We start from the raw sequence: 22580 nt of genomic DNA, 5'->3' as shown, positions 1-22580 counted from the left end.
CCTAATATATTCCAACACAATACACAAAATTCCACATGAAAGTTCAGAAAAATAAACAAAGACGCTGTTAAAGATGTTTTTCTTTTAATAGTTGATTTATTTGTATCAAACACTGATCAAAAAGAATAAGATGTTCAAACACATTTCTGTTTATTTCTGTACTGAAATGAACTTTAATATGTGAAATGGACTTACTGTAGTTTCACATGTATTAGCATTTGCTAAGGCACCCAGACTTGGAAATAAGATTCCTTTCAGAATCACACTAGTGACATATAGACTCGCCGGACACTTTAACAGAAACACCTGTACACCTGCCTGTTCATATGGTGGCAGAGCAATCAAATGAGCACTCTTAATAAGTGTGGTGAGCAGAAAAGCATCTCTGAAATGAGTGAAGTGGATAAATTACAACACAAGGGTTCCTCTACTGTCAGCCATGAGAGGGGAGCTACAAGGGTACACGTGGATAACTGTACATATGAATAAGTGCAGGTACATGTGTTCCTATTTAAGTGGCCACTGATTGAATATAAAACAGTTTACAGACCCATGGATGAGTGAACTATTATTATTAATTTTTGCATCGTGTCTATGATTTTAATCGTAAGGCGAATTTTAAACGCATCATATTTCTCCACAGCAAAGTGCTTTGTGTGCATTCTACATGATTTATATTGTGGTGTGTAAATGATTTTTTAGATTTATGTTTAAAAATGTGGTTGTGTTAATAATTATCTGACCTCCATTTAAAAAAACAAAACACAAGACTGTGTAATGAAGTGGCTTCATTTCTTTCACAGACTCCAAACCACAGCCAGATTCAGTAATCTTACAACCTGGAACTGAAGTAGACTTAACTGTTCATTTTTTACTCTATCACTTACACAAACTCTCTGACATGTGAAGGTGCAGTTGAAGCTGAAGCTCTGCCCCCGGCTCGACTGGTTTGTGAAGTGGAACAGGGGTTCTTCGATCATCGCCCTGTATTTACCTCCATCCATCTTGTCATCTACCCTGATGATCCATTTCCCCACCATGCTGAAGAATATTATCCCCATGGCGTGATGCTGCCAGCACCGTGCTTCACCATTAAAAAATAAGTTACTTTATTTTAGATGATATTTGTTTTTTTTTTCAGTTCCAGGTTATAAGGTTATAAAATGTGGAGATGTTCAAGAGCCTGAATACTTATCCATATTCTTTCTTATTCCTGTTATTCTTCCACTACAGTGGAAATATCTGGTGAACAAAGCGAGTGGACTGTATGCGTATTGGACAACTCTAAAGGCACTTCACTCCACCACCAAGAAAAGGAGTAAATATGAACTAACTGTTAACTGGAAAATGGCTGAAATGGAATTCTGGGAGGCGGAGCTTCAGGTATCTGGGTTAAACAAGTTGACCAGCCCAAATTCTACTCAAAGCACCTTTAAAATAGTCCTAAAAGAATTGATTGTTAACTGAAAGGCTGTTAAAGTCATTGAAGCAGGGAGAAACGCAGTGGTTATTTAGTGAAAATAAAAGAAGATGCTGGCAAAGAAACTGGAGTGGAAATAAACAAAGGGCGTGAAGATCCAGTAAGTCGGTTTCACTTCCTTCATCCTGCAGTCCGCAAGCCAACTTACACTAATGAACACAGAAGACTGAAAAGTGTGTATTATCTCTGCTGCTCGAGAAATGTGAGGATGGACAGAACCAACAGAAGAAGCAAGAGGAAGTTGCATGGGTGGAGGTGAGAAGTGGAGGACTCTTCTGACTTTGGGTTTTCGGTGGAGAAAGGGGGAGTCGGAGAAAGACACGACTCCATACAGCCACTCCCACTTCCTGATCCACTCATCTCCTCACCTAACAGAGAGAGAGAGAACGAGAGAGACAGTGAAAGTGCTGCAGCCATCTGTTTAATATTCTCTGCAGAATTTGCTGCACTGTGTCTCACTGGAGTCGTCGTAGTGCGACTGGTAGCCATTGTAAGCTCTCTTTAGTGTGCTGACCATCGCTGGGAAATCGAAAAACAATTCATCTGAGACTTCAGAGATGTTCCTGAGACAAAAGCAGGAAGAAGTCATGAAGCAGGTGTGAGGTGTTAAATGATCTACTCTGCTCTTTGTGCTTATGTGATCAGCTCACCAGCTTCGTTTCCCTGTGTCCCAGCAGTTCGGCTCGTCTGCTTGCGACGCCACATTTTCATCTTGACACACAAACTCGGGCAGCGACGACCAGAATGACCTAAACTGGGCAAACTTCGTCTTAACGTCCATCACCTAAAAAATGACACACAAATAATGAAATGTAGTTCCTGTGACACGAGTGGTTTTAACAGCAAGAACAGAATGAAGTGGTGAGAAGGGCTGATTTCTTCATAGCTCAGACTGTAGCTTCATGCAGTGACCAGTGTGGACTCTTTGCAGTATTTTCTCCTGTCCCTTTAGAGCATAAACTAAAAGTTGTCCATCACAGAACAAATTACACAACTGTAGGTTTAGTGATTTAATGGATTAGAAGTGGATCAGTTGCACCGGAAGGGGGATTGGAACACAGCCGTGGTATCTGAGGTGATTCATAACCTGCATAACAACATGTACATGTTTCTATAAATCTTAAATATTTTTCCTGACAGTTTGGGTTTTGCGTCATATGGAATAACCGTTACTGTCCAGAAAAAAATCTGCTTTACAAAAAGTAAAAAATAAAAACCGACACAGACGTCTTCGTCCTCGTCTTGTTTACGTTGGCGTGGTTCGGCTCGCTAAGCGATAGTTATTGTGGAATTTGCCGAAAACTATAATTACATAACAGCATGGTTTCGCCCTGAATAAATAAGTAAAAGTACTTAAAAAAAAAAAACCAAACTGGGTCACATAAAAAAGTATACGTGTGACGGTTCCAGCAATCTGTTCTGTCTATTTTTTTCTTCTTTTTTTTAAAAAAAAAGAAGGAAATGAAACTCACTAAATAAAAACATCTTTAATTAACAGATGAAATGATAGTTTGTTTATTAAATTGATTAATATTTTTTTTATTGTTATTTAATCTCCAAATTAATTTCAGTAAAGAATCAATCTTTCTGCCAGTTCTTACGGCTAGATATTGTGAGATAATCTCAGACTTGGGATTAGGGCTGAGATTTCAGTTTAATTCAGGTTCAGTTTCAGGTTGAGGCTTTGCACCTGGGATTAGGATTAAGATTAAGATTAGAGTTCAGCCTCAGGGTTTAAATTAGGATTAAGAATAGGGTTTAGTGTCAGGGTTTGGATTAACCCTGGGATTAGAGTTTAGCATCAGGATTAGGGTTAAGATTAAGATTAGGATTGAGTGTGAGGATTAGGATTAATATTACTTATTATTAGCCAGGTTTAAGAGTTAGGACTTAATGTTTTGGACAAAGATTTGAGTTGTGGTGAAGATTAACATTAAGATTACATTTTAGAATAATTTTATGGGTCAATTTGAAGTAATAGTGAGGCGAATCATGAGGTATGTTATGTCAAGTTAGTTAAAGTCAAGCATAAATCATCCTGCGAGTGTCAAAAGACTGAAACATCACACGACGCTAAATATAAACCCAACTGCTGCTAAAAAACCAAACCAAATGTGCAGTGTGGGTAAGAACACTCTGTCTGTGGAAGTGGTACACCACAGTCAGCTCACACACACACACACACACACACACACTTTTTCCAACTACAGGAAACTGAAGTAACTGAGCCTACGCTTGGCCACATGGATCATCCAAATTCCCCGAAAATGACAAGCATTTTTCATTAAACTCTTAAAGGTAACAAAATCCCTCGCTACAAAATCCCTCTCAGCATCAATCATTTCATCATTTTATTAATGTTACAGAGAGAGAGAGAGAGAGAGAGAGAGAGAGAGAGAGAGAGAGAGAGAGAGAAAGAGAGAGAGATAGGGTGATAGAGGACATCTGACAAATAAACAATGGATTTGTCTCAGGTGAAAATATAGTGTTGCTGAAAATAAGGCTAAAGCAAGATTAAGATTAGGGTTCAGTGTCAGGATTAAGATTAAGATTAAGATTAGGGTTCAGTGTCAGGATTAAGATTAAGATTAGGGTTCAGTGTCAGGATTACAATTAAGATTAGGGTTCAGTGTCAGGATTACAATTAAGATTAGGGTTCAGTGTCAGGATTAAGATTAGGGTTCAGTGTCAGGATTAGGATTAATATTATGTCATTTACATCAAGGTTCCATGTCAGGATTATGATTAATATTATTGTGAGGATTAGGATTAAGATTAAGATTAGAGATAGGGAAAGAAAATGCAGACTGAAGAGGGTTTTAGTGTGAAATGTAATAGGATGTAAAACAAAATTAAGAGAGAATTTTCAAATAAAAAATATAAAATGAACTAATACGATGAGATGTGAGAGGTGAGAGTTTATTTAAATCTAACAGATGTCTCATCACATCGCTGGTGTTTTACTGCATGAACAGAGCGAATTGTAATGATTTACACATTTTAACAACAAATGATTTACTCATTAATCACAGGTTTAATTGATCAAAATGGCTTCTACACTCAGCTGCAGATAGAAGAGCATTTGATCCAGTGCATCATAATGTTTTTTTGTTGTTGTTGTGGATTTGATAAAAAAATGACTTTGCTAGCTGGTAGCTAGTTGTGTTTATGTTGAATTTATATAACTTTGCTAGCTAGATTTAGCTGTAAGTTGTACGTAGAATGTTAAAGGTTTAAAGGTGTATAGTTCATTAGCTAGGTAGCTAGCTGTGTTAATCCTGGAGTCTGTGCAACTGCCTTCACCATACATTTCATTACAATTGCCTTTAAAATTGCAATGAAGTTATTAATGTAGCAAGAGTTTACCAGTTTTTGGAGGCTTGTGCCAGTTGGCTCTATCGTTGTAAATTCGACATCGAATGTACCAGAGACATCACGGGAAACTCTGCTCTTCTCCAAAAGCTTTGGCTGACCGCAACCACGAAAAACCTGCAATTACACATAAAGAAAAAAGGAAAAGGAGGAAAATCAGAATGTTGCGTTCATGAGTCACACAATTTTACAGAAACTGCACTATCTGTAGAGGTCATGTGTGTAGCATCTCTGGGTTTTGACAGCCTTTAGCTATCTCATGTGCTAATCACTAAACCCTTAGCTAAGCTAGGTCTTTTAATTATACAGCCATGCAGGAGTTAGGGATATAGAGTTAAAATGAAGTAAATTCCACATCCCAAACGTGTGGTTGAAATGCGACTTACTTCGTATGACAGCTCCATGGTTTTCTCCTGCATTGTCATAATTGCGTCTGAAATTTTGACGTCGATTGGCTCCATGACGGACTCGATGTTAAACGGCCCTTCGAGTCTCTCAAGCAGCAGCAACATCGCATCTGGAAAGAAACAGAGATGCTGTGTTTTTTTTTTAAAGATACAGACAAACAATTGCTCTGCTAGTGAGCTAATTATCTGTGAAATCTTTCAAATTGTTCAAACAGTAAAACATCATCAAATAGCTCATGTTAGCAGTGTTAGCTTTACTAATTACAATTTAAAACTTTACAATTTATATCTTCCTTCCTCACTATGTCACTTCCTTGTTTTGAATCGTTTGGTCACTGTCGTATCAGATTGTTTGGCCAGTCGTATAATATAAATAGCACAGAAAGCTTGAGTAGCATCAATGAAACTAGCAACAATTGCTAATAATCATGGAGACCACAGGAGTTTTGAAGTCAAAACTCAGAAGGCCATGAGTTCATCTGAAGCCTGTTGAGATAATCGCCATTCAGCGTCTGAGAATCACATAGAGGTAAGTTTCAGTTTTTTTGCTAATTAGCTCATTAAAGATGATCGCTACTCTGAGAATTTTAAGACTTTGAAGTCTAAAGATTTTTTTGTTGGTTTGCTGTTTGAGGTGCAAACCACCTTAAAATGTTTAGATATTTATGATGTCACAGAATCCACAACCTTACAGTCCCATCACTGACTCTGCTCTTCCATGGTGTCCATGTTGTCTGTTTGTTTGTTTTGTGTCATGGTGTTTGGTAATGTGCAAGTGCTATACCTTCAGTCTGACGTTCACTAATCTTCTGACCTACACAGCTGGCCAGTTCTCCTCGTGTGTCAAAGGGTTCTGACCTGGTGTTTGGTGTAGAACTCCTGGAAATTTCCAGAAAGTGTCATATGTTTTGTGCTGTAATTTGGTCAGACATGTCCAACCTCTACAACTCCACTCAAATATCTGTTCTAGTTCATCCCGAGGAGCAGAGCATGGGACATTTCCAGGGTCAGTTCTTGTCTCAGTCTTTCAGACAGTAGAAGAATTGAGCTCACACATCCTCATTGATACTTATTCATGCAGTTTGGGTGTTTGACTGTTTCCTGTCTCATCATTTTCTTCTCAAATCTTGCTCTTTGTTTTATCACCTGTTGTATAATCACATGGTCAGCTTTTTTTTTAAATCACTGAAAAGCACCTACTCTTTCACCCCACATGTAGTCCTCAGTAACAGTCCCGAGTGAGCGCTCGCAACGTCGAGGTGAACGAGGGCGAGACTTAGTGGTTTTTGTCCCAAACACAAGGGCACTTTCCTTGCTCTTGTTCCCTGGTTCTCAATTTATTTTTGTAACATTAAATCCATCCAAACTGCCCGTAAAGCCACAAAAATGTTTGAGGAAATCCTTCTCTTCCTGGAAACGTGCATTTTACGCATATTTTGGGATTACGTTAACGCCACCAAACCAGCCAGTGCGTCATGTGGACAGAATGGTCCTGTGAGCTAAAGGATCAACAATTGACGACAAGATGCAGCGAGTAAACCTTCCTAATAAAATATATTTAATAATGACATTTCTTATAAAGAAGCATGATGTAAGAAGATTATATATGAAATGAATAAGCAGCTGGTTGACTGGTCAGAGGTTCTGCTAGCTCACTGGCTTGTGTGTGTGTGTGTGTGTGTGTGAGAGAGAGAGAGAGAGAGAGAGAGAGAGACCCTAGCGTGCCAAACACATGTGGCACCAGTTACTCAGTGTGTATCAAGAGTAAAATAACCAGGATAAATTAAAATAAAAAATAAATAAATAAATAGGGATGTGAAATGTTATCCAAGTCGAAAAAACATTGATAGATTTCATTTTAAAATAATAAACTCGTTGGTTTCTGTTCATAGAAAGAGAAAGTGAGGACTGTTTCTAGTTTAGCAACGTAACCCAGTGCTAGACAAACATAACAGCATGAACCCGGGACAGTGAAAGCTCAGAAAGACATCACGAAATCCATAAAGAAGGAGTCTGTGACATGACACTATCATACTGGAAGTAGCCATTAGCACTGATCCTCATATATGTGGGATTTTCAAGTTTGTTTTATAATAATAATAATAATAATAATAATAATAATAATAATAATTATTATTATTATTATTATTATTATTATTATTATTAAAAGGAGCCAGAAGAAAGCCTGAGGTTCCCACTCATGTTCCTCAGTGCCATTTGAGATGTTTTTCTGCTCAGTGTGGTTATAATGAGAAGTTCTTTGAGCTCCTCTGGTCTTCCTCTCAGCTCCGAGTTGCATGGCTTTCCTCTGATCTCTCTCATCAACTGCTGCTCAAAGGATGTGTTGTTGTTGTTTTTGGCTGATTTTGCACCATCCAGAAGATTCTAAAATACTCAAACCAACCCGAGTGACATGGTGATTATCCAGGACATGCTCAGCATCACAGAGATCACACTTCTGAACGTTAACTGAAGCTCTGGGTTTGTATCTGCTTTGTTTTATTCGTTGTGCTGCTTTCATATGATGGGCTGTACGGAATGTGTGTGTGTGTGTGTGTGTGTGTGGTTAAGAGCAGCACAGCTGTAAGCCATTATCCTCAGCCTACAGCTGCTTCTCTGTCCACTTATTCACGTTTATTTAACCTCCAAAATAAAATAAAACCGAACCGCGAAGGTCACATAAACACTCATTATAAATCCATTTAGGCCGCATTCAGCCAGTGGCCTATATAGTGAGTAGGGTGTGTGGTTTGGGACAACATCCTCAGTGTACTGATGGTCAGACATCTGTGCTGATGTTTCAGTCAGCTAACAGTGAGGAAGGTAGTCGGGTTAGCCGTGTGATCGCCATGGAGATTCTTACCGATGTAACGTGTAAAGTCATCATCCATTCTGAGTCGCGGCCTTAAACAGAGCTTCAGGACATGAAGGCAGTAATCTTTACACGGCTTCTGTGCCATTGCTCCCTGGCAGAATGGGCAGTACAGCATTTCAGTGACGTTGCTAACACATGCTGCGCTCATATTAACCTGAGAGACAGGAAATGACACAAATCAATCATTATGACAGAAAAAACTGATTCATCAATTTAAACAGATTCACAGTTCACTCACTTGTGTTTTACACAATGGAGATTCTCCTCAACAGAAAGCTTTTAGCTCCTCACACACACACAAATATAAAACTAGCAGTAGCAGACCTGCTAAACCTAATGAGCTATTTCAGCTTTAGCTATTTAACAACTATATCTTTTTCATCAAAAAAAAACACAAGATGTTCCTCATTTTGACCGAGTCACTTCAGTATAGCTAGCAGCGTTTCTCATTAGCATGTAGTGTAGCTAGCTATTTCATCAAAAGGATCGTTTGACTCTCACTTTATTTATTCATGAGTAGCTTCTCCAAAAAACTTCACCTCATTAGCAATCATGTGAATGAGTTATTACTGTAGAAACCATAACTTATTAGCATCTGTAATTGCAGCTCTGCTACTCTCCACACTGCTTTTAAAGAGAATGAATCAACACCTCTGATCAATCAGAGCTCACACATACTTCCTCCAGCTTTCCTGTAAATTACCTGGTTATATCATGTGGCTAGCAAACTTTGCTGAATAAACACTTATTAAATTCCAGGGTTGTCCAGACTGGTTTATGCAGGTTAATTCTGGTCTGGTCCCATAACAAAGTGTGAATAAAGGTTAGCTACACAAATTCCATTCTGACCCTCAAAAAGAAACATGAGCTAACCTTGGATGCATTGTTAGCCACTTCCTGTCCAAATCTGAGTCCCTGGACGAAGGTTCTAGCAACGACAAATGCCCTCGACACTTGAACTTTGAACTTTTTTGGCACGTCACCGAAGGGCTTGAGGTCATCCATGTGCTTGTTCACGCACTCCATGTAATCATCGTTGATGTCATACTGCGAGTTCAGCAGCTGGAACATGCGCTCCATCAGACGCGTCCAGAAATCACCAATAGCCTCCTCAAGGTTGACATTCCCACCAATGTAATAGTGTTTCAGTCCAGAAAACAGTTGCTGAAAAACATCTGCATTCTGTGTGTACAGATCGCCGTAAGTGCGGACGAACATCTCATTCAGCGAGCGCTCAGTTTTCTCCAGGAGCTCCAGGAAGTAATCTGTTCAGAGAATTTAAATTGAAATTATTCAACTTTACCACAGAATTGTCAATTTGTCAGATATTATTTTATATCAATGTCTTTAATATTTAATAAATAAAATATAGCAATAATGCATTTCAGAACTTTAAATAATGCACATATCAGATTTATCTTAAAAAAGTCAATTAAACTGTGTTTTGTTTTCATGTGACCCTTTTGGCTTTTCATAGTCACAGCTCCACCTCGCGTGCACTTCAGCATCTCATAACGAGACCAAGAAACTCTGAGTGTCTGAATGTGAGAGCGCAGTGATTGATGCAGACTGCTTAGCTGATAAAATAATTAAAGCAAGAAATCCAAGATTTTTGGTTTTTATTTTTTAGCTTGTAAATGTAAAGAGAGAAGTCGTACCATCAAACCTTTTATATCTGGACTCAAACGTGTTCCTCAAGTCTTCAGTGGCCTCATCCACAAACTTCTCAAACTCATGTTTACTCCGTCCAATGAAATTCTGCTCCATTTCTGTGCTACAGCACGTCCAGTTCTGCACACACACTTGCAGGTAGTCACCTGGAAAAATGACAGCAAACATCACACAGATGATAAAAATAAATTTTTACGATCTCAACAACAGCCGTACATAATTAATATAAAAATAACGGCAACATGCATTGAGATATTCTAAGGCCGTAAAAAACACTTTTTTTATTTTTTATTTTGTTTTTTTTTAATATTGGCACCCCCATAATTAGTATATGTACATTGTAATGACTCATTTAGAAAGAACAAAGTCTTAAAAGTTTAGGAGATACTTGATTAGGAGTCAGATCTTGGTCCAATCCTTCACTTTCAGTTCTTTTAAACGTTTCTCAAGTTTCTCTCAAGGACCTCTATAATTCAGACTACGGGGTTTCATTAGTGTTTAAATCAAGAGATGGTGAGGAGATGGTTATTTTTTGTGTTGATCTGGAACTACAGGTTTGTTGTATGAGTGTATTTTAACCTCCTGGCAGAGGCAACAACTTTTTTTTTAACAAAATTATTGCATTGGAGGTTGCAGTTCACCATAAAGATAGCTCTGGTTCATACTGGGAAATAGCTTTGGCATACCAGAAATATTTGTTTTGTTTACCAACTGCGGCTCGTCGGGGTTCAAACTCACAAAAATCTCCCAAATATAGGGCAAATTATTTTCAGTTGCCCCACTAAAACTTTTACTTCTGTATTAAACGGACACTTTTTAACCTGTAGTGATGTTGATGTTGCTTGACTGGAAAATACGGCTGACATTCTTGTGATTGAAAAAGGACAAATCATAAGTGAATATTTTTTAAAATCCTGTCGTAGCTGAACTACTGAGCTCACATCCTGTTTTTAATAGAGACTGCAAAGCACTTCTCTCCGGAGAAGTGGCATTAATGCAAACGTAAATAAGACAAAAAAATCTTTTTTGTAAGATTACAAATTCCTCTGTAACATATCTCAGATTATTAGATAGCAAATTGGTTTGTTTTTATTGTTGGACACATTCATAGAGTTCAGATGAGCCGTGACGATCTTGTTCTGACTAGGTAGCACAGCTATAGGTGCTAGCTATAAATATTACACTGCATGCTACTCAGCATCAACACAACAAGCTCCTGTTCACTTAGCCAAACAGGCTTTAGATACTGAGCTCCTGATAATCATTGTGGTGTTTTGTCTCATTTTAACAAATGTCTGTAGTCTAAATTTAGTTGTTCTCATTGTTAATGCGATCATTTCAATGATCATGTTCTTCATCCTGGTCAGGGTCATGGTGGATCTGGAGACTTTCCCCAAAACATGAGTTTAGGGTACGCCGTGAATCAGACTGCAGCCCATCACGGGACGTTATGCACACTCATTTCACACCTAGGGGCAGTTTATCTTCACTGATCCACCCAATGTTCTTCACAGGAATAACATGCACAGAAACTCCAAACGAATCCTAGCTCAGGATCAAACCTGGAACCCTGAAGCTGAGAGACACGACACCTCAGTTTATGGTTCTGTAAAACTCTAAATGTGGAATATCCAGCGATTAATATGGTCTAATTATTATTAAATAAAATTATTATTAGTAAAGTGTGTGTTTTTTAATTGAGTTTCCTTTCTGTCTACGTCTCATGTTAAACTGAAGATTCTTTTGAGTTGTGCTGGTTGCTAAAACATGTCATCTTCATGAGCGTGAGCTTTAGGATTCTTGGGAAATCCAGTGTGTAATTTCTTGTGGCAAAACCTTGAATGGATTAAGTAATTCAACAGATACCTTCATTGAAGATCAAGATTGTAAATTGTGTGGAGTTTTATTTTTGTCCTCTTCCATGGTTAGATGATGATATGTTTCAGTCGAAATAACATTTTTTGCATGGCTGTTTTTTTTCTTCTTTTTTCTCATACGTGTTCATTCAGCAAATTTCTCCGAAAACAATTTCAGCCTTCGTGGCCATTTTAAGGCAAACATAGTCACCATGTTTAAACCTCCATGGAACAAAAAGTCATGATCACTTTCTATTTAGATCAGTATTGTGTTTGTGGGCACACAAACATGAATAAACAAAGTAAAGTGTCTCTGATTTTCTCTCATAACATGTCATGATTTTCCCCTCCTTCCCACAAAGCTATCCTTGGAGAGTGAATCGCTGGGAGTTGTTCTGACGTTAAAATGTGGTTCTCTTCTACTGATTCAAGCCACATTAACTGGCTAGCTTCATGCACTGAGGTTTTGTTATTAAATTGTTTCATTCATGTATTCTATCCATCTATTTTCTGAAGCATTTATCATACACAAGGTCACAGGAAGCCTGGAGTCTATCACAGGGGACTCAGGGCACAAGGTGGGGGACCCTCTTGTTCACAAGGCACAAACACACAAACACCCTCATTCACACACTACGGACAATTTAGAGATGCTAATCAGCCTACCATTCATGTCTTTAGACCGTGGGAGGAAACCAGAGAACCCAGAGGAAACCTCCAAAGCACAGGGAGAGCATGCAAACTCTCTCCACATTTCCAGGAGTTTTAAGGTAAGGTACGCGTTGGTGTTTCTAGCACAGGTATAGCCTACAGACATACAGTATTACGGTTATGTAACCTATTAATGACGTTCAGTGTGAGTGTTGTGAAGTCCCATCTGCTGCTTTGTTTTATACCGAGATCGCTTATCAGTGATTCAGTGCTTGATTGGTTATTCCATCCTAATAGTACTTCTGCAAGCAATCTTCCAAAACAGCATCTGACTTTTTGCTGACAATATACACTAATACACTGTTTAATCATTGGCAATACTTTCTATGGACAGTGGATTAGAATCATCATGGATTACTTATTCTAAGTTGTTCTAAAACCTTAGCCAGTTTGTGGTGCCCCATGAAGGATTGGCATCCCATGCCATTGGTTACTGTAGATAAATGATCGAAAGAACTGTTCCAGTGACAACCCTCCAAGTGACACTAGCCAACTAAAATGAAGTGATATGAGGTGTTGCTAGCTGACATTCTCCAAGGACTTTCAAAGCAACCCAAGCCTGCAATCTTATCAATCTGCCATGTATGTCAGCATGGGGAACCATGGGATCTATTTCAGCTACAGAAACAGTGTCTCAGGTCAGGGCAGGCTAGGTCTGTAGGGGACAGCTGAAGTCATACCTTCTGCAAGACTCAGAGAAATAGAAGAGACTCGGACAAGGAGAAAAATACTTGGTGGAAAGGACGAAAGGGTTGATCCAAAATGCCTGTGGTTCTTCAACTTCAGTGATACTATTCATGCTATTTTACTATCCAGATCTGTAGGTCTAGGTATTAGGGGTACAGGTGAGGTCCAGGGTGAAACCACAGGGAATGCTTATCACCACAGTAAACTGACCATCTGTTTTTTGACCTACACCACAGGTTCCATACCCTGATCCTAGAACAACCATTGTAGCAGTTCCCCTGCTCAAATATACCTTATTCAACTAATCAGCTAATTATCGTTGAGTTGAATTTAAGGCAGAAAGCAAGGATCAGAGTGGGATCCTAGAGTCTAGATAAGAGGTGTCTAGTCTTATCTGCAAAGTGTGGATGCAGGTTTTCATTCCAGTTGAGCCACACCTGATTCCACCTGTTTAATCAGTGCATTTTGGCTTTAAATTGCCTGAGGTGTGGCTTCTGCTTGGTTGGAATGAAAACCTGCACCCAAACTGGCCCCTTGTGGATAAGACTGGACCCCCTGATCTAGACTGATTCAGTGACTGATTCACCTTTGTTGCTAATAAGGTCCAGTGTACTGAACATGATCCAGGTTGTATTTTGAGGCAGAGCTGTGAGCCAGGGTAAACAGCACTAGACTTGCAATTCTGTCCTGTGGTACACTATTGTTGGAATTGTTGATCTTAAGTGACTGAGGTCTCCCAGACAAGGTCCACTTATAGTGAGAGGTGTTCAATTTCCTTAAAAGTTTCTGCCGCTAACCATGAGGAATCCTGACTGAGGTCAATCAGCATTCTTGTATGTGCCTGGTTATCAGGGCCAGACGAAGGGCAGTGGATATGGAATTTTGCCCTGTTGGGGTGACAGAAGAATTACATGGGGTCCAGTGATGGGGGGGGTACTCTTTTGAGACTCAGAAGCAGAGTGAGGACCCATTTGCAAGAGATTTAATATCAAGCAAAGAAAACAAACCAAAAATCCACTATTGTAAAGCAGGCAGAAGTAAATCAGGGTTGTTAAGTACAAAAATAGTAATACAAAAATAAGGCAAGACTTGAATGTACAAAAAGGCAATCAGCAGTGACACGCCTCAGAATGTCCACAAACATAAGGATTGGCAAGACTTCACAATGAGACAAAGAATCAGCAGGGTATATATAAACAATCCAATCAAGGCTGAATCATGGCTGCCTCATAGCAATCATCTACAAGTGATTCATGATGAGAGCTGATGTTAGGGTTATGGGCCACAACCCTCATGCCACAGGACTGATATGGTGGCAACATCATCACAGACAGGTAGAATTATGACCTGAATGCCCAGCCATGAAGTCTCTATATCTCAGGTGTCTAGCATGTGATGCTGGTTGGCTCTGCTGTCTTGAGAGCTGCAATGTCACCGGATACATGTGACAATGTGACAGGTTTCCAGCAGCACCATCAACCAAATGTAAGATTTGCACATGCGTTGGGGGTCTGGGAGACAGTAAGCTCACCTAATACTGGTGTAGATACAGAGATGTTGATGGTGTTCATGGCAGGCAACAGCCTCCTCAAATATATTCCAGTGACAAAGCAGTTCTGAAGTGCTGAGATGGCCCCTGGAGGCAAGGTTCTCAACTGTTGCACAACCAGTTTGGCTGTTTTTTGCTGCTGGATGCTAGAATTAGCTTAGAAAAGCTCTAATCACACAAACATGTGGGGGCTTTGTACACTTGATGGATGTTGGTGTAAACAAGGTCCATCATGTTTACCACATTCTCAGTTCATATTTCAAACTCAACTGAATTGTATTTTGCCTCTCAATCAAAATAATAAAACATTTTTGGATTGTGCAGTCTGAAGGTTGCTAATGGCTTCATGCTCTCCACTTGGTAGTACTTCAGAACTTCAAATTATTAATTACAAATCATGAAGGTCTTGAATATTCCCTAAACATCAGACTAATGGGTTTCTGAATATTTTAATGATAGTTTAAACAAGCAATCAAGTCACCAATGTAGACAGAAAGTTATAAAGAATCATGCCAACTCCTCATGCTAAAGAGTCTAGTTAGTGCTCAAGCTGTGTGTGTGTGTGTGTTTCAGCATATAACATTAAACATTATTAATGTAGTAATTCCAGTATGTGATGGACCTTCAGGATGTCTGTTATCAGTGAGAACTTGTCCGGTTGGGTCATGTTACGTTAGCTATGGGAACATAGATATGTCTGATGATCAAAACAGCAACATGACAGTGTGTATGTTTCCGTACATCTAAACAAGTTTTCCACAGTCTGCCACGCATTTCTCACCTCATTATAAACAAAATTAGGGGATTGCCTTAATCTCACATATGCCCAAAATGAGAATGTCTTTCAGTGTGTGTAAAATTGCATGGTTTATACCACAGTGCTGTTGAAATCTGGATTCTGATGGTTGCGTTGTATTTTCTATATCAGGACTAATATATGTTTTACAGTTTTCTACAGCAGTATCTATAGAACACCCAGATTACACACTGTACCTTACAGTATAACTTCAGTAACATCTCCTGAGACTACATTAACACTAAAACACACAGAATGTCATTTTACTGTAAAACTGCTAACCACTGCATTTAACCACTTTTGTTCATAAGAAAGTTTTGATTTTTAAAAAATACCAAAAAAAGAGTTCTGATTTAAATAACACTTTAAAAAATAATGAAAAGCTTTGAAGGCACACACTATAAACTTTTCTGACAAAAAGTAACCTGTAACGTGGTACTTGAGGATAACCACCCAAACCACAATGAAAGTTACTCTTTGTACTTTCTTTTTACTATCTTTTTAAATTTTAAATAAATAACTAAAACGTGTTATAATCATTGCGCACTACAGAGGCAGTGGAATAACATTTATTTATTTATTTATTTAAAAAGATTTGCTGGTTGTGATGCTGCCGTCAGCCTGGACGCCTCACGCGCTGTTTGAGAGTAACGGTATTGGTGCCACGTGCACTCGGTTATATGTGAATGCCTGTGCGTGTGTGTGTGTGCGTTTCTTACCTGTCGTTTCATTCTCGGGGACGGTCCCGGAGCTGAAGCCCATCTCACTGTACGCCTGTCTCACTGCGCTACAGCCGGCGCTCGCGCGGTCCTCGGCGCACGCCAGCGCACAGAGCGCGCACAGAAGGAGAGCAGCGGAGGCGGCGCGCGCGAGCACCATCGCACATTCGGGTTATTAATATCAGCAACAACAATGATAAAAAGAAATGAAGAAAACAAGTACAGTCACTATTATAACGAAAAACTATATATATCATCCAGCTCCACTTCCTGGTTGAGCGACCACCACCATCATTATCACCATTACCATAACCATAGACGCGCGTGATGGCTCTCGAGCTGTATTTGTTTGTAAGCGCGCGCACAAGTCTGAGGTAAAAAGCAGAAGAAGAGGCAGCAGCGGCTCAGTGTGAGGGCGTAGACACTTCAGAGAGACAGGAGGAGAGTGAGACAGGCCGGGCCGTCTCACTGCTCTCACGATTATACTGTGATAAACGAATTCATCACATTAATGCAGCGATTATATTATAATTTTCTCGCAAACCATCGTGTGTCACACCACCATGTTGCATCATCCCTCACTCATTAGAAAACATCCCACTTTCATGGGAAATACGCAATCAGGGGATTTTCGAAATATTTCAGTGAAGAAATTTTTCACATTTAATAAATAAAGTAGGGGAGAGCAGGTAAGTTGATCAAACCTCCAACACCAACTCAACATAATTAAATAGATGTTTTTGTGACTTTCTAGCTGTTCACATGTGCTCAAAGTTATTCAAAATAATCAGCGGTGAGCACAATTCTCTTTTCTGACCTTCAACATAAGTAAATTAAATAAAATAAACAACAACAAAAAACATCACATCATTTGGCGCAACCCACTGTTAGTGTCCGAATGGGCTACTATGGGTGTTGATAAGTGGTGGTTATGATGTTCCAGCTAGTTGCTGTGGTATTCCTGGTGGTTTGTTTTTTGATGCTGTTTGTTTTTCTGGTCTTCCATGGTTGTTGGTAAATGGTTGCTATGGGATTCCAGGTAATTTCTTTGGGTTGCTAGGTGGTTACTGTGGTAACCCATTAATATGCACATTTCTGAGCAACATGTATACGCTGGATTCAGGATTTTCATTTAAGGGGGGCTCAGCCCCCAATGAAGGTATAATAGTAAAAAATAAAATAAATAAATAAAATAAAGGTTTGACTAACAGGGTAGGATGGTAAACTTATTGCAGCATTCCACTGTATTGCATAGATGTGTATAACATTTGAGTACTGAACAAGCCAAACACACACACACACACACACTTGTCCTCTGATCCTCGCTCTGCGACGCCGCGGTCTGTAGATTGAAGAACGCTCTGAAAGACGGGGAGGAGCAGAAGTCTGCCACTGTTTTCATATGAAATTTAAAGGGGACTGAGATCATCACCAGTTTGTGTACAGTTTATGGAGAATCGCAGAATTTTTAGCGGGTCTAAAGCCCCTCTAAAAATGGCCTAGCGACGCCCATGCGCTGGATATAAAAAGTTACGCCCCTGTTACAGTGGCAGGTTTTTGTGATGTAAATAAATGAATCCCAAATAAATCAGATCAGATCTTTTTCTGTCCTCAGAGTGAAATTACAACATTATAAAAATGAAGTGAAACAAAAACAAAAAAACACCAGAACATTTTAAGGAAAAATATGTCACATTAATCTGGTTGTATAAGTATGTATGTATGACTGGGGGTGTGGCTGTGTTCAGAATGAACCAATCACATTCCAAATCATGTTCAAAAGTACTTACCATAATGTTGACATAAATTGATTTTTAAATAAAAGATCAGCGGTTCCTGAAGAAGCTTAAACATGTGAAGTGTGTGACATGATGAAGGGTATTGTTCAGGACATTACTGTAAATCACTATTAACTAATACATTTTTGTATTTGACACAGTAATATGATTATTTTTGTTTTAAATGACAGTGTACTTTAGTAATGGGTCTCATTGTAACAGTAAGTGTAGACTTATCAATTGTACATTGTTCTTTAGCCATGTGAGGAAGCATTAAAAAAGTTAATTAATAGATGAGCAACACTAGCAGTAACTCAGTATCGTTACCTGTTGCTGCGACAAAACCAGTCTGCGCTCTCTATTGCATCATTAAGTACATTCCTGTACACATGATTATGAAATACTATGAAAGTTTTTAATATTTAGCAAATGTAAATGATCACTAATCACATATCCCAGCTTCAGCATCCCATGATGCTTTAGTATGTGCGCGCGCCTTTTATTTTTTATTCTACATCACCATCTGGTGGCGCAAACACAAAGCTGTTCACTCACAGGCATCTTCAGAATTATTGGCACCCTGAATAAAATTGAACATTTGTAACAGATGTTTATGCAAATACAACAAACAAGACATCATACAGAATTAAGTACTGATTTTACGTGAGGGATCAGATTCCTAATTGGAAACTTGTATTAATAATAATTCAGACAAGTGATGTCATTTTGAGTTTCAGTGCATTGGACACACTAGGAAGCCTCTGCGATCGGCTTTAGTTCAAGCCAGTTAACTGATGAGTGATGTACATCAAGCTCACTAATCAGGGTCACAGATTCAACAAGTGAACATGTATGTTTTCTGATCTAAAAGAAATACATGTGCATGTGCATGTGCATGCATGCATGCATATATATATATATATATATAGCATAAAATAATGCTGTATTCAATCCATGAACAAGGAAGGAACTCCGACGTCCCTGAGATGAAGCGGGAATTACAGGACGCTTTACAATCAATGACATTTGTTTTTTGATTTATTGCAATCACAGTATTGGAATCATCAGGTACTCTAACATGGAGGACACGTTAGCACACAGGTGAAGAATTCAGCCACAAGTTTATTGAGATCTCAGAGTGCCACAAATCTTACAAGTGACAAACTATTAATACAAGTAATACTCTCAATAGTTACACTTATTTACACTCCGTCTGCGACACACACACACGGCGACTAACCCAGTGCTCAACAGGCCGGGACAAGTGCAATATTTTATTCAGATAAAAACCAACATTGCGGCCGATCCCGACCTGCCGAGAAACAGGAGGGAAACTGATGGAGGGGGAATAATGAAGAACTGAAAGAAAACTAATAGAAAGACTTGAAGAAACTCCAGAAAGAAACTCCAGGAAATAAGTGAAACCTGACCTGGAAAAGACGCTGAAATCCGCTGGCTTTTATTCACAGCTATGATCAGTTTTGCATGGATTTGCACAGCTGAATTTTGACTGAACGCTGAATGCAAACCAGCAAAACTAACCAGCGCTGTGCTGCATGATGGGAACCTCAGCGTCATGGTGCCTTTTTCCGCCTGGAAGTACTTCAAGTGCTCACACTGCAGTAGAAGCGCTACAGACCAGACTACCTGCACTATAAGCACTTTAATACTGCCGCGAATGCCGTGCAGGACGCAGAAAGGAAGAGATGTCAGACGGCAAGTTAGTCCGCCGTCAGTTTTGCATAGATTTGCACAACTGTTTTTCTTGTGGTGCAACGATGCAAAACTGACAGAGAGCCATAGTACAAGATAAACACGCATCAGGGCGAGGATAAACTGGGGAACTCCAGCATGGAGACGGACGAACATTCCGGCTCTCTCATGCCAGAAGGAGCACTTAGGGCAGTAGGTGCCGATCTAATCCACTATCTGCACTAGATGCACCTTAGCAAAAGAAGCAGCTAGTGAAATAGTCCCTGAAACATTTTTTGTATTTCTCTCTCAGAGACCCAAACAAACTGAAAGTATCTTATTGCTGCATTGCTTTTTGTAAAATCAACCTAAAAGTTTTTTAAAAATATCAAGCAGCGACTCAAAATAAAATCTCTTATATGCGAGAAAAATCAGAAACATCCTGAATGTGTCACGTCTCCTGTTACAAGACAATCGTTCCAAACGAAAAAATCTGACGGAATATTAAAAACTGACCAACAATTTTACACAATCTTTGTGACTACCTGAGATTAAGAACATTACATATCCAAGATAATAGTAATTACTGGGGCTTACTGATTAGGAATGAATTGATGAATTTTCCTGCTTTACAAACTACTAATTTAATTGTTTTTAGTTAGTTCAGAATTTATGCAAATCAAACAATGTTGTGTTTGTCATTTTTTAAAAAGTAATTCTAAATACATTTCTAAAAGTTTTTAATGAATCTCAGAAATGCCTTAGCCAATTACGATGAGATATATATAGACTAATTTACCTCAGTAAACAGTTGAGTTAAACTGCCAAACAAAGCATGAGGACAACAATCCAGTGAGATTTCAGTTAGTGCCGACTCACCGCTGCTGTTAGCAATGCTAGCACCATTGGTGAAGGTTACGGTTTAACTCGCGGATCGTTTGGAGCGTGTAGAGCTTGAAGTGCCTTCACTGCAGTAGATGTCATACTGAACTACCTGCACTGTAAGCACTTTGACTCTACAGAAACACTCAGCCCTGAAAACAGCATCAGCATGGACACGACACTTCAGTCCACAACAGAAACCTGAACAGAACAAAACAGGAAAGAGAGAAACAGAGGTTACAGATAAACATGGAGGTTGTTTAAAATGAAAGAATAAGGAATAACACTACGACATGCTGTTGCTGTAAAATATACAATATCTGGAAGCCGTGATGGAGATACTGGAAACTGATTTGTATTCCTGTTGTACCACAGTTTGACAAGCACCTTTTTTTAAAATAAAATAAAAAAAAAAAGATAGAGATCGATACTTGAGTCATCCCAAAGGGAAATTCACACATTATTTTATAATAACATACATTACAATGAAAAGAGTTACACATTGTGCATGTGTTCTTATGTTATAGCAGCTATAAACAGACCTTCCCTTAGCACTGATACTGGAGACACCTTCCATAAATGTAAAATAAACATCTTACAGAGAATGCCACCAAACCAATGATTACATACTTAACGCACTCATGCATGCGCCGTGTAACTTCCAATGGAGATGTTACTATAGAAATGTGAGCACAATGACAAACTTGCAGACGGATCTGATGAAAACCAACACCCTCAGACTAGTCACTCAGACCACACGCTGTACTTTATTCTACAACAAAATGACAATTGTTATACTGTGACTTGACTGTGTGCTGAGGTACTTCCTTTTAAAACAGGAAGTTAGAGCGACTGTTGAAGCGCTCGAATGATTTACACACCTGCAGACTAATATTAAACCAAGACTAGTTTTTAGTGCTTAACACGGTCACCCCTAACATTAAGACAGGTACAAATAGCTCCAACAATTTATTTTTTCATTGCAGGGACACTAAGAGAGAGGGATAACATTTGAGACCGAGGCACAGCCAGAAGTGTATGATTCTCTAAACACTAGACACAATGAAGTGTGGAGAAATCTGAGAATTCTGACTAGACTTGTTTACTAGCCGCTTATTTGGACCGCCGTTGAGAGCAGCGCATGCGCAGTTAATACTAAAACGAATGCGCAAGATCAGTGCATGCAACAAACACAGCGCATGCGCGGTTCCTCCTCCATCCGCGCCCCCTCCCCCCACAGAGCTTTACACCAACATGGCGCCTCAGAGTTCGCAGTGTGTTTGGATCAGAAACTAAACTGAAAACACAAACAGTCTTTACCCGAAAGGGCTGTTGTAAAAATGAAACGCTAGACCCCTTGTTGGACTGGGGCAAAATGACAAAAACTGCTCAAAATATCGAAATAAAAACATTAAAACCACACACAGTTACCATAAACAAGCTAGCGATGCTAACGTCCATCTTACTCGCCTTTTCTTTCCCCCAAATCTTAGCACTTTAAACAGGACTTCTGGCTTTAGTTTGCGCCATAAAGACTATTTCAAGTAAAAAAAAGTGAACAAAACTCGCTTGTGAGACCAAGTTAAAACACACACGCACGCACAAAACGCTACCCGGCCTGCGCGTGCACACCACGCGCATCATACACACTTGGAAACTGTTTCTAAAACAAAAAAGAACAATCTGAGCGTGAATCACGACACAGAAGTTTAACACTTAATTACTTATTTTGAATTCCTGCGTATGTGTGGGCTTAGCATTAGCCAGAGCGCTAACAGGTCTCGTGCGGCCTGCAGCCCCCCATGTGCTTTCAGTGCTTTGTTCTGCAGGCACTTAGAAAACTCAACACACACTCTTACATGGGAGAACAACTTAACAACTCTCGAGTGCAAACTCACAAACTTTACTGCAGTTTATTTTCGAGCACGTAAAACAAGAATAAAAAGGGTCCACGTGCCCCTTTTTATCCACTAAAGTTACTCAGTGCGTACATGAGTTCTGGGCGAAAACACTGCAGCTGAAATAAAGCACGCGCCTGTTCTCGCGCATCTCCTTTATTATTAGTAGCTCCACTACTCTCCATGCATTGAGCCGCTGTGCTCCGT

General features: G+C 39.3%; 1 protein-coding gene across 1 annotated transcript; it reads right to left on the bottom strand.

The window, feature by feature from the left end:
• Window positions 1-133: 133 nt before the first annotated feature.
• LOC131354228 (glypican-6-like) lies at window positions 134-16478 on the bottom strand. The gene is made up of 9 exons (XM_058391616.1): window positions 16124-16478; window positions 9793-9951; window positions 9008-9399; window positions 8123-8288; window positions 5239-5369; window positions 4847-4969; window positions 2131-2264; window positions 1940-2043; window positions 134-1848 (listed from the first exon to the last, which is right to left on the bottom strand). Exons 1-9 carry the CDS (start codon window positions 16281-16283, stop codon window positions 1661-1663), a joined length of 1557 nt encoding a protein of 518 aa, XP_058247599.1. The 5' UTR covers window positions 16284-16478; the 3' UTR covers window positions 134-1660.
• Between the last annotated feature and the right edge of the window lie 6102 nt (window positions 16479-22580).

Source organism: Hemibagrus wyckioides, linkage group LG06, assembly GCF_019097595.1.
Source record: "Hemibagrus wyckioides isolate EC202008001 linkage group LG06, SWU_Hwy_1.0, whole genome shotgun sequence".
Classification (NCBI taxonomy): Eukaryota; Metazoa; Chordata; class Actinopteri; order Siluriformes; family Bagridae; genus Hemibagrus; species Hemibagrus wyckioides.
Note: the sequence above shows the minus strand (reverse complement) of the source record. Positions and strands in the feature narration are given on the sequence as shown.